Raw genomic sequence first — 13,409 nt, forward strand, 5'->3', positions numbered from 1 at the left:
TTTTTGTTGTCAGCACCTCAAAACTTTCCGAAACCCTCTTATGCAAAGCTAAAAGGCAACAATAATCATGTGTACAATCGAGCCAGCTACAGTACTCAAACTTTGTGCTTGAACCATCTGAAATGCAGTTCGATCAGCAGGGTTAAATTATCTCTTGGTGGAAAGTTATTGCTTTTATTGAAACAATAATATGTTCAAACAGATTGGAATGAAACTGATATTTACCAAAATATGTTAAATAACTGGGCTTTCAGTTGATCCATGATATTTAGTGATTTCGGAGGCCAAATAACTTTAACCTGAAATTTGGAGGGTAAAATAGACGTGTCTTTTCATATCCAAGAGTCAAAGCTTCTTATAGGGAGTCAAAAAACATAATCTCAATTAGGGTACACTGAAAGGCCTGAATAAAGCCGAACTACAGATGTTCATGTATACAGGTTATTTTCCTATTATAATGTTGACAATGTTACGGAAATTAATTAATGTACATGCACGTGATGATCTTTCGATACCTGAGCTCAATGAAGAGATCTTATCATGGAACCTCTGAAGTGTGTACTATACAAAAATTATTTTCCGAGTATTAAATCTAAATTTTGTCTCCTCTTTTTACCAAAACAAAAATCCCCCAAAAGTATTTAAGGTTGATTTCACAGTTTGAAAATATAAATTGTTATGGCTGTAAATAACAGCTCAATACAAATTAAGACAATACATGGTGTTTGTGACATCACTTGTATTACTAAATTTTAACATTTTGTAATTGAATTTTAACATTCTCAAACGAAAAAAAAATAATTACAAATTGTTCTTAGTATCATAGGATATTGGTATTTCCAATTTCGTATCAGTAAAAATACAATCAATCACAAAATATCCATTTATAATGATTAATACTATTGTATGTGGATGGAATCCCGGATGAACACCAACAGTGACTGTTAATGATAGCTTAACCGGGTCACTAACAGTAGACATTAATGTTGGTGTTTCTCACACCTGTTATATTTTCATACTGAAATAATATTAAAATATGACAATATCGCACTAATTAAGCCGGCTGCTCAGCTCAACATAGCTGACTAGTGACATACGGTGCAAAGAGAGATCTCATGTTCTTGGTAAACTGGTTTCCCCCTAAATGGAGGAAGCTCTCCAAGTTATGATACAAACAAGAGTATAAGTTAATGAAAACGATATTTACAGACAGATGTTTTCTATTGCTAACTTGTGTAGGAGTCATACTACATCTTTAGTTTGTAAAGCCACCACCCACATATAAAGGTGCCAAAGTAATTCTTGGAAGTTTTACTCAAAAGTGCGCTAAATTTCAAAATATTGTTTTTGTATTTGGTGATCAATGTAAGACCAAATTAGGCCTAATTCAATTACATTAAGATGGTGAGTTTCTGGTAAGTTCTTGCAATGATGAAAAAGTGTGTTTTTTCTGATTTTTCCTCCAGTTTCACAATTACAAATCTGGCTCTTGTCTTGTTGTAATAATGATATTAATTTGAGGTTCTGAATGAATGAATAATATACCGCTTTATCACAAAATAGTTTGTAGGTTGTCTCAAAGTGGTTCACAAATTATTATCAGTGGTTATAGGGCCTTTGGAAACAGCCAATATCTTGCTCAACTCCCTGCAGCTGGGGAGCATACAGCCCGTGCTGCAATATTGTGTTGTAGCTAGCATTCAACTATTTCTAGCACTGCCCAACCATGCACTCATTTACAGCTGAGTAGAATGGAACAAGTGGAGTAAAGTATCATGTTCAAAAGATACAACACAGTGCTGTGACACGACTCTAACCTGCAACCTTTCGGTTACGAGCCAGGCGTACTACCACTAGGCTACTGTGCCTTGTGTCAAATAATTGGCAAATAATCAAATATATGGCATTGTATACATTCAGAAGACTTTTAGGTCATGATACGTCATCAATTTGTAACATACATGTATTACATGTAATAGAAGTCGCATACAATGTGATACATGATAAGTCACTAGAATAACTCTAAGTGTTTTCTATTTACAGGAGTACCAGTTTGATCAGAGTTTCACTGATCATACACACACCGGATGTATAAAGACTTTATCTGTGTCGAAGAAAGGGATCCTAGCGTCGGGTGGCACAGACGAGACCGTTCGTTTGATTAACCTGAAGAAGAGGACAGAGCTTGGCTCTCTAGTCCAACATTCAGGTCCAATATAGTATGATAATTTGTTCTCCTGTTAGTTACATTCTTTACTGTGTACATAGTATATTGTACCATATCTGGGCATATGTTGAATATAAAATGCCTAGAATATGATAGACTAAATTTGGTAGTGGTACTTAATTCATATTTTCAACAATTCTATATGGTTAGTCTAAAGAAATCAACTGCCATTTTTATCAGGGATGTGAAATGCCTCTACCCTAATGCCAGATACTAGCACATTTTATGTAAAGTCTAGTGAAACATCTCTATATTGACTGAAATTATAGATAAGTGCAAAAGAGGTTTTAGTTTAGCCCAGAGACAATAGCCATGGATCTAAAATCCTCTCAGAGTTTTTCTTGTAATCGCATCAGTGATACAAAGTGCTTTTATGGGAGAATATTGTGATGCCAGATTGCAAGTTTGATACATTTGTTGTTATATTTCCTTGAAAATGTACTCCAAAGTTAATTAGTTCTCTTTCAAATGTACATGCAGGCTAGTACACTAATAATAAAATTGTACACCCATTTTGCTTGTGGGGTATAAGCCCTGCTTCCATACCTAGATGTCCCTTTGTTGAATTTTGATACCATACTTTGTCTGAAGACAGGAAATTTCAAATGTTTACAATACTTTGCCTTGTTGATATTGTTCTGAGCTGAAATTGTTGACAAAGAATTTCAATTTCTACTGCACTGTCTTTCCATGCCTCTCATTTCCATGGGTTGTCATGTTGTTTTTGTGCAAATATAAAATCTTGGCCTTGGAGAATCACTTTCTACATAAAGTGTTTTGATCTGCAACCTTGAGACAAATTCTATTATTTATACACAAGATTGTGGGAGAATATTGCGATGCCCTATTGCAAGTTTGATACAATTGTAATGTTGCTGTTTTTCTTGAAAATGTACTCAAAGATAATTAATACTCTTGTTTCAAATATGCTTGCAGGCTTGTACGTACATACACTAATTATAAAATTGTACACCCATATTGCGTATTGGTATTAGTCCTGCTTCCATACCTCCGTATATGGTACTATTGAATAGCATTCCATCAATCAGTGTGTCCATGTGTCACTTCTTCGGAGCCATCTGTTTTGCTAAATTTTGTATTCAAATACATGAATGGCAGAGTGGAACTGAAACTGTTTCTTGCCCCTGTATAAACAGAGTTATAGCCCTTTGTTCACAAATCATCACTTTGTCCAAGATATATCTAGATCTCATATCAATCTTTTTAAAATAATATCTCTCCATTGCACCCGTTTACATATATCGGGGAATGTAAGCAATGCGTACATCTAGGTTCAGTTAGATTTATCTCATTAACCTGGTCATATACATACACATACAGGGTCAGTCATTTACCTGGTCATATACATACACATACGGGGTCAGCTATAGTTACCTACCTTTATATAGAGTGTCGCATGCTAGAATAGGCTCTATAGACAGGAACTTTCAAATGTTTACAATACTGTGCTTTGTTGATATTGTTCTGAGCTGAAATTGTTGACAAAGAATTTCAATTTCTACTGCACTGTCTTTCCATGCCTCTCGTTTCCATGGGTTGTCATGTTGTTTTTGTGCAAATATAAAATCTTGGCCTTGGAGAATCACTTTCTACATAAAGTGTTTTGATCTGCAACCTCGAGACAAATTCTATTTATACACAAGATTGTGGGAGAATATTGCGATGCCCTATTGCAAGTTTGATACAATTTTTAGTCTTTTTTTCTTGAAAATGTACTAAAAGATAATTAGTTCTCTTTGTTTCAAATGTGCTTGCAGGCTAGTACGTACATACACTAATTATAAAATTGTATATCCCTTTAGCTTACGGGTATTAGTCCTGCTTCCATACCTCCATAGAGTACTATTGAATAGCATTCCATCAGTCAGTCAGTCCATGTGTCACTTCTTTGGAGCCATCTGTTTTGCTAAATTTTGTATTCAAATACATGAATGGCAGAGTGGAACTGAAACTGTTTCTTGCCCCTGTATAAACAGAGTTATAGCCCTTTGTTCACAAATCATCACTTTGTCCAAGATATATCTAGATCTCATATCAATCTCTTTAAAATGATATCTCTGCATTGCACCCGTTTACTGTTACATATATCGGGGAATGTAAGCAATGCGTACATCTAGGTTCAGTTAGATTTATCTCATTAACCTGGTCATATACATACACATACAGGGTCAGTCATTTACCTGGTCATATACATACACATACGGGGTCAGCTATAGTTACCTACCTTTATATAGAGTGTCGCATGCTAGAATAGGCTCTATAGACAGGAACTTTCAAATGTTTACAATACTTTGCCTTGTTGATATTGTTCTGAGCTGAAATTGTTGACAAAGAATTTCAATTTCTACTGCACTGTCTTTCCATGCCTCTCGTTTCCATGGGTTGTCATGTTGTTTTTGTGCTAATATAAAATCTTGGCCTTGGAGAATCACTTTCTACATAAAGTGTTTTGATCTGCAACCTTGAGACAAACTCTATTATTTATACACAAGATTGTGGGAGAATATTATGATGCCCTTATTGCAAGTTAGATACAATTGTTTTTTTCTTTTTTTTTCTCTTGAAAATGTACTCAAAGATAATTAGTTCTCTTGTTTCAAATGTGCTTGCAGGCTAGTACGTACATACACTAATTATAAAATTGTACACCCATTTTGCTTATTGGTATTAGTCCTGCTTCCATACCTCCGTATATGGTACTATTGAATAGCATTCCATCAATCAGTGTGTCCATGTGTCACTTCTTCGGAGCCATCTGTTTTGCTAAATTTTGTATTCGAATACATGAATGGCAGAGTGGAACTGAAACTGTTTCTTGCCCCTGTATAAACAGAGTTATAGCCCTTTGTTCACAAATCATCACTTTGTCCAAGATATATCTAGATCTCATATCAATCTTTTTAAAATGATATCTCTGCATTGCACCCGTTTACTGTTACATATGGGGGAATGCAAGCAATGTTGGATCTAGGTTCAGTTAGATTTATCTCATTTACCTGGTCATATACATACACATACGGGGTCAGCTATAGTTACCTACCTTTATATAGAGTGTCGCATGCTAGAATAGGCTCTATAGACAGGAACTTTCAAATGTTTACAATGCTCTGCTTTGTTGATATTGTTCTGAGCTGAAATTGTTGACAAAGAATTTCAATTTCTACTGCACTGTCTTTCCATGCCTCCCGTTTCCGTGGGTTGTCATGTTGTTTTTGTGCAAATATGAAATCTTGGCCTAGGAGAATCACTTTCTACATAAAGTGTTTTGATCTGCAACCTCGAGACAAATTCTATTATTTATACACAAGATTGTGGGAGAATATTGCGATGCCCTATTGCAAGTTTGATACAATTTTTAGTCTTTTTTTCTTGAAAATGTACTAAAAGATAATTAGTTCTCTTTGTTTCAAATGTGCTTGCAGGCTAGTACGTACATACACTAATTATAAAATTGTATATCCCTTTAGCTTACGGGTATTAGTCCTGCTTCCATACCTCCATAGAGTACTATTGAATAGCATTCCATCAGTCAGTCAGTCCATGTGTCACTTCTTTGGAGCCATCTGTTTTGCTAAATTTTGTATTCAAATACATGAATGGCAGAGTGGAACTGAAACTGTTTCTTGCCCCTGTATAAACAGAGTTATAGGCCTTTGTTCACAAATCATCACTTTTTCCAAGATATATCTAGATCTCATATCAATCTCTTTAAAATGATATCTCTGCATTGCACCCGTTTACTGTTACATATATCGGGGAATGTAAGCAATGCGTACATCTAGGTTCAGTTAGATTTATCTCATTAACCTGGTCATATACATACACATACAGGGTCAGTCATTTACCTGGTCATATACATACACATACGGGGTCAGCTATAGTTACCTACCTTTATATAGAGTGTCGCATGCTAGAATAGGCTCTATAGACAGGAACTTTCAAATGTTTACAATACTTTGCCTTGTTGATATTGTTCTGAGCTGAAATTGTTGACAAAGAATTTCAATTTCTACTGCACCGTCTTTCCATGCCTCTCGTTTCCATGGGTTGTCATGTTGTTTTTGTGCTAATATAAAATCTTGGCCTTGGAGAATCACTTTCTACATAAAGTGTGTGGATCTGCAACCTTGAGACAAACTCTATTATTTATACACAAGATTGTGGGAGAATATTATGATGCCCTTATTGCAAGTTAGATACAATTGTTTTTTTCTTTTTTTTTCTCTTGAAAATGTACTCAAAGATAATTAGTTCTCTTGTTTCAAATGTGCTTGCAGGCTAGTACGTACATACACTAATTATAAAATTGTACACCCATTTTGCTTATTGGTATTAGTCCTGCTTCCATACCTCCGTATATGGTACTATTGAATAGCATTCCATCAATCAGTGTGTCCATGTGTCACTTCTTCGGAGCCATCTGTTTTGCTAAATTTTGTATTCAAATACATGAATGGCAGAGTGGAACTGAAACTGTTTCTTGCCCCCGTATAAACAGAGTTATAGCCCTTTGTTCACAAATCATCACTTTGTCCAAGATATATCTAGATCTCATATCAATCTTTTTAAAATGATATCTCTGCATTGCACCCGTTTACTGTTACCTATCGGGGAATGCAAGCAATGTGTACATCTAGGTTCAGTTAGATTTATCTCATTAACCTGGTCATATACATACACATACAGGGTCAGTCATTTACCTGGTCATATACATACACATACGGGGTCAGCTATAGTTACCTACCTTTGTATAGAGTGTCGCATGCTAGAATAGGCTCTATAGACAGGAACTTTCAAATGTTTACAATACTGTGCTTTGTTGATATTGTTCTGAGCTGAAATTGTTGACAAAGAATTTAAATTTCTACTGCACTGTCTTTCCATGCCTCTCGTTTCCATGGGTTGTCATGTTGTTTTTGTGCAAATATAAAATCCTGGCCTTGGAGAATCACTTTCTACATAAAGTGTTTTGATCTGCAACCTTGAGACAAATTTCATTATTTATACACAAAATTATTTTAAAAGATTAATTGGGATGTAGGGATGTTAAGGGAGATAATCCTCATTTAGGATTTCAGACATGGGCCTAGGTAAAAGGCCTAGTACCTGTAAGTAAAATGAAGAGCAAAGAAGGTAAAATATTTGTTACTAGACTTTTGTAGATCTGACTTTTTTTCATGGAGGGAATCAGGATCCTTCTAGGATCTCTTGTCAAACTGCATATAGATTATACATGCTTCCATTTCCATGGAGAGTTGTGTTGTCGTTGTGCAAATAGAAAATCTTGGCCTTGGAGAATCACTTTCTACATAAAGTGTTTTGATCTGCAACCTTGATACACTATTAATATGATGCTCTAGTTCTTGTGACGTGTGTAGAATATTTGATGAGTATTGATTTTGGTAATGCCATTTTTCTTGCTCTTTGTACAACAACCTTGCCTTACCTTACAGGTACAGTGACATGTTTGAAATTCCACCATGGCAGTCACCTGTTCAGTACCAGTGAGGATGGTACCATAGCGATATGGAAGTACTTCACCTGGGAGTGCCTTAAAACTCTCCGAGGACACACGTAAGCTCGGTTTGGTATAATAATAATCACAGCTATTTTTAGGACCAAGGTGACCTTAAATGTCATATCGTGGTGTCCGTCTTTTGTCCATCTTCTGTCAACAATTTCTTCAAATGACTCCTTCTCCTCAACCGCTTATTAGAAATAAACTAATCTGAAGTATCCCTAGGTATGGAGATTCAAACCTGTACCAATGGAGGGACTGGATGGGGCCAAAGGGGGTAATTTCGCCATATTGCTTTAGGTGACTTCTCTGAAACTAAGAGACTAAAAAACTAAAAATGGAGAGTCTTGACTCCTAAGGGGGCAGAGGGGCAGGGTTGAAAAGCTAAGTTAAGGGATTGTGTAGCCATATTGCTTGAAGAAAGTTCTTCTCTGGAACAAAGTGATGGTTGAAGCATTCTCAGGTTTTAAGGATTCAAAATTGTACCAGTTTAAGGACTGATATCTGGGTCTTAGGGGCAGGGCAAGAAAGAACTTTTAACCTTGAATTTATGGAGGTACCCACACTACAATCATGATATAAGTATTGACTCATGGGTCTGACCCTAGGAACTTATTCCTGAGCCATAACTTTGAAATGGTTGAGATCCCCACCCTATAATTATTGCCATTACTGGGCTTTAAGACACGAACATAATAATGATATTAGGATTGATCCTGGAGTCTTGCGCTACCCCTAGGCACGTAAATCTTGCGTCATAATTTTGAGATCCCCACTCTATATCCACATATCATTGCTGGGCATCAAGAAACAGACACAATCATGATACTGAAATTGAACCTGGGGTCTGGCCCCATCCTTGAAGACTTATCAATTATATCCTGGGTTTATAACTTTGAAATAGTAGATCCCCAACCCTTAATTACATAGACCCTTGCTTGGCATATATTTGAAATGATTGAGATCCCCACCCCATAAACATACAACACAATCAGGATATTGGTATTGACACTTGGGTCTGGCCCCACCCTTATGGACTTTATTCTTGTGTCATAATTTTGAAATGGTTGAGATCCCCAACCCATAGCCATTTATACAATTGCTTGGCATAAAGATCCAGGTGACTAATACCGGCTCTCTGGGCCTCTTGTACTTGAAATGCATTAATTCTTAGATTAGATTACCAAATACATCATGGCTCAACTGTTAAGTCAAGGATTAGAATCTTGGTCTATAGCTTAGACATTGTATTAGACTAGACCACTCTTTAGAAGATTGACTGATCATGAGTTAGCTAGAAGTTGTTTGACCCCGTTGTACTGTAAAGCTGTTCGTTTGACCACCAATCATGATTCGGTCACTATCTGGACACCCTCCTTCCTCCATTTGGGCAGAAATAAGTTCATACTTGGCTGTTATTATAACTGTAATATGTTCAGATGAAGGGCTACTTACTTATATATTATATAATTAGTTCACACGAATAAGCTTCACCAAAGCATATTCAAGATCACGAGTCATTTATGTTAAAAACTTTAAAATGCAGATCATTTGGGCCTTTTGTATTTAATTTCAAATTGTTATGGGGGCGAAAGATAACTTCTTTCACACTAATGTTATATTCATATTATGAAGCACAAGATTTAATTGTACAGATTGTGTTCTTCAAAAAGTCTAGTAACAAAAACTGTTTCACAAAAAAATATTTCAAAAACACTTAACAGATTTAATATGAATATGATCATATAATAATCATAGTTTTAAAGTAAATTAATTAGCTGCCAGATTTATTTATGACATATTGTTCCCATGAGGTTTCACATTGTCATGCAATTATGAATTCTTGGCCTTGGACAATTAATTTCTGCATAAAGTACTCTGCAACCTTGAAACAAATAATAAACATGTTATTCCAAGTTAAGTAAATCGTCAATTATAATGTTAAGACTACTACCAGCATAAAATCCAAGATAAAGTTGTTCAGAACCCAAATGTTTGTTAGACCAGTGTGTCACCATTTCCTACAGTACTATATGGAGATCCAGGTGTTTTGTACTATTTCTGAGTAAAAGTGTCTGTTTAACCCAACTCACAATGAGTTTAGTGTCTGTTATCCCAACTCACAATGAGGTTAGTGTCTGTTTATCCCAACTCACAATGAGGTTAGTGTCTGTTTATCCCAACTCACAATGAGTTTAGTGTCTGTTTATCCCAACTCATAATGAGGTTAGTGACTGATTATCCCAACTCACAATGAGTTCAGTGTCTGTTTATCCCAACTCATAATGAGTTAAGTGTCAGTTTATCCCAACTCAAAATGAGTTTAGTGTCTGTTATCCCAACTCACAATGAGTTTAGTGTCTGTTTATCCCAACTCACAATGAGTTTAGTGTCTGTTTATCCCAACTCACAATGAATTTAGTGTCTGTTTATCCCAACTCATAATGAGTTTAGTATCTGTTATCCCAACTCACAATGAGTTTAGTGTCTGTTATCCCAACTCACAATGAGTTTAGTGTCTGTTATCCCAAATCACAATGAGGTTAGTGTCTGTTTATCCCAACTCACAATGAGATTAGTGTCTGTTTATCCCAACTCACAATGAGGTCAGTGACTGTTTATCCCAACTCACAATGAGTTTAGTGTCTGTTTATCCCAACTCATAATGGGTTTAGTGTCTGTTCATCCCAACTCACAATGAATTTAGTGTCTGTTTATCCCAACTCATAATGAGTTGAGTGTCTGTTTATCCCAACTCATAATGAGTTTAGTGTCTGTTTATCCCAACTCATAATGAGTTTAGTATCTGTTATCCCAACTCACAATGAGTTTAGTGTCTGTTATCCCAACTCACAATGAGTTTAGTGTCTGTTTATCCCAACTCATAATGAGTTGAGTGTCTGTTTATCCCAACTCATAATGAGTTTAGTATCTGTTATCCCAACTCACAATGAGTTTAGTGTCTGTTTATCCCAACTCACAATGAGTTTAGTGTCTGTTCATCCCAACTCACAATGAGGTTAGTGTCTGTTCATCCCAACTCATAATGAGGTTAATGTCTGTTTATCTTGCAACAAATCTGTATGCAAACTTTAGTTGTAACTTGGTTTTGTGAACAAGCTTAAACTCATTCACCCCTGAAATTTCATAATGAGCTATTCCAACCTTCGAATTGGAAGAGTTCAACACGGTTTTAGGTTCAAGCCTTGAGGATTCTGTTGTTCATGTATACCGGTAAATTGCTACATTCACAAGTTTGGTTTATAATGCTTGTTTTAGGTCTACTGTGAATTGCATCTCCATTCACCCAAGTGGGAAGCTTGCTCTGTCTGTTGGCCGAGACAAAACTCTGCGTACCTGGAACCTGATCACTGGACGTTCTGCCTACACCACCAACATCAAACAAGGTGAATACTTAACCAACTTCCTGGTAACACTTGAGCATGTTGTGATTGACTGTTCGTTGATTGCCATGCATACCTAGGGTATCCACGCTCAAGTGCAGCGCCCCACTTAACAACCAGCAACTGTTGGATTGGCGTTCAACTCTATTATCCTGATTAAATAATTAACCAATTGGTAACATCAGGCCGGATAGACCTTATGATAATCATACATCCTTTGATATTGAGTATATTATATGATTACTTCAATGTATATCACCTTCTCATGACTCGTTTCCATGGGTTGTCATGTTGTTGTTGTGCAAATATAAACTCTTGGCCTAGGAGAATCACTTTCTACATACAGTGTTTTGATCTGCAACCATGAGACAAAGTATTGGTTGATTGAGTGAAATATGAAATTGATCACATTTAGTTCTTTTGTTATCCACGAAATAAACGAAATTTAATGTCCCAAGAAAATTTAAGATTTTACAGTAGTTATGCATAATCTGATTTAAAGCTTTTCGTGACAAAATAAAATTATTTAAATATAGATCTTAAAGAGTAAGAAATGTTCAAGACTCAAATGTCTTACTTTGAAAATTTGAGTTAATATCTTGCTATGCAAAATAAGATATGACTACAAGCCACAATAATTTATTACAGAGGCTTCTCTGGTTGTCTGGTCCCTCAATGGTAACCACTACGCCGTTGTCTTCTCCACAAAAATAGACATATATAATACACAGGTAGGTCTACATTTCTGTGACTTAGAAGCTTTTTACAGTAACCCTGCCAGTATTTGTTTATACTGGTCATCTTGAAGCTAGAGCTCTGAAAATTATTTGTCTTTAAAATTTACTACCTATAACTATAAATGAAATGTTACACAGCATTCCATATTCAACATTACCTATCGGTGACAGTGTGTTGAAAAACATGTTTGAAATTCTTCTTGTGATATAGCCATATATACATTTAATTCACTTCGTGAATTTTGATTAACAGAAAAAAAGGATGGATTGGTGGTCATTTTTGGTTTACAAGTTATGTGCTGTGTCTAGTTGTGTGTGACATGATGTATACTTTGTTTTAACATGTACATCTTTTGATGTTTTGTCGACTTTCAGACTGCTGAAGTCATCAGCTCAGTGAAAACTACACAAAGGGTCAATGATTTGGCATTTATTTCTGTAAGTATAATACATACATCAAAGAAGTTCTCTTGGGAACATCAGGGTCCTTCACACTCATAATTATGAGTATTTGAAACTGCCAAATAGTTTGCTTGAACTGAAGTTAATTGAAGTTTCTGATGTTGGAGAAATGCTTTGAATCTGTAGTACTTTATTTGTCCTTTTTGTATTTCCCAGACGACCGTGATTGTGTATGGAGGAGAAGGTGGGCAGCTGTATTTCTACAACATCATCAATAAAATGACTTTACACAGCTTAGATACACAAACAAACAGGTAAACCTGTGATACACTGCAACCTCCTTGTTATTTATTATTAGCTCACCTGGTCCTTTGACCAAGGTGAGCTTATGCCATACTGTAGCGTCCGTCGTCCGTCCGTCCGTCAACAATTTCTTTAAACGACTTCTTCTTCTTAACCACTGATTGGAATTTTACTAAATTTGACTGGAAGCATCCTTAGGTGGTGGGGAATCAAAATTGTACAAATGGTGGGGCTGACCCCCCAGGGGGCTAAGGGGCGGGGCAAAAAGGGGGCAATTTGGCTATATTGCTTTAAGTGACTTCTTCTCTGGAACTAAGAGATGGATATCAACCATATTTGCCTGGAAGCATCCCTAGGTGGTGGAAATTCAAAATTGTACAAATGGTTGGGCTGACCCCCCAGGGGGCTGAGGGGCGGGACCAAAAAGGGGGCAATTTGGCTAGATTACTATAAACGACTTCTTCTGTAGAACTATGCACTGGATATCAATCATATTTAATCAAAAGCATTCATGGAATGCAGGGATTCAAAATTGTACAAATGGTGTGGCTGACCCCCCAGGGGGCTGAGGGGTGGGGCCAAAAAGGGTTATTTGGCTATATTGCTTTAAAGCGACTTCTTCTCTGGAACTAAGTGATGGATATCGACCATAATAGACTGGAAGCATTCCTAGGTTGTGGGGATTCAAAATTGTACAAATGGTGTGGCTGACCCCCCAGGGGGCTGAGGGGCGGGGCCAAAAAGGGTTATTTGGCTATATTGCTTTAAAGCGACTTCTTCTCTGGAACTAAGTGATG

The 13,409-nt window shown here is 36.4% G+C and overlaps 1 protein-coding gene across 1 annotated transcript in view; it reads left to right on the plus strand.

The window, feature by feature from the left end:
• The window catches only part of LOC110456252 (p21-activated protein kinase-interacting protein 1-like), a 24,893-nt gene that overhangs the window by 7,129 nt on the left and 4,355 nt on the right, over positions 1-13,409 (plus strand). Inside the window, exons 2-7 of the mRNA XM_021506864.1 lie at positions 2,044-2,209; positions 7,702-7,822; positions 11,046-11,173; positions 11,819-11,901; positions 12,283-12,345; positions 12,526-12,623. Coding sequence (XP_021362539.1) covers positions 2,044-2,209; positions 7,702-7,822; positions 11,046-11,173; positions 11,819-11,901; positions 12,283-12,345; positions 12,526-12,623 — 659 coding nt within the window. The remainder of the gene's footprint in view (positions 1-2,043; positions 2,210-7,701; positions 7,823-11,045; positions 11,174-11,818; positions 11,902-12,282; positions 12,346-12,525; positions 12,624-13,409) is intronic.

Source organism: Mizuhopecten yessoensis, unplaced genomic scaffold, assembly GCF_002113885.1.
Source record: "Mizuhopecten yessoensis strain PY_sf001 unplaced genomic scaffold, ASM211388v2 scaffold8577, whole genome shotgun sequence".
Classification (NCBI taxonomy): domain Eukaryota; kingdom Metazoa; phylum Mollusca; class Bivalvia; order Pectinida; family Pectinidae; genus Mizuhopecten; species Mizuhopecten yessoensis.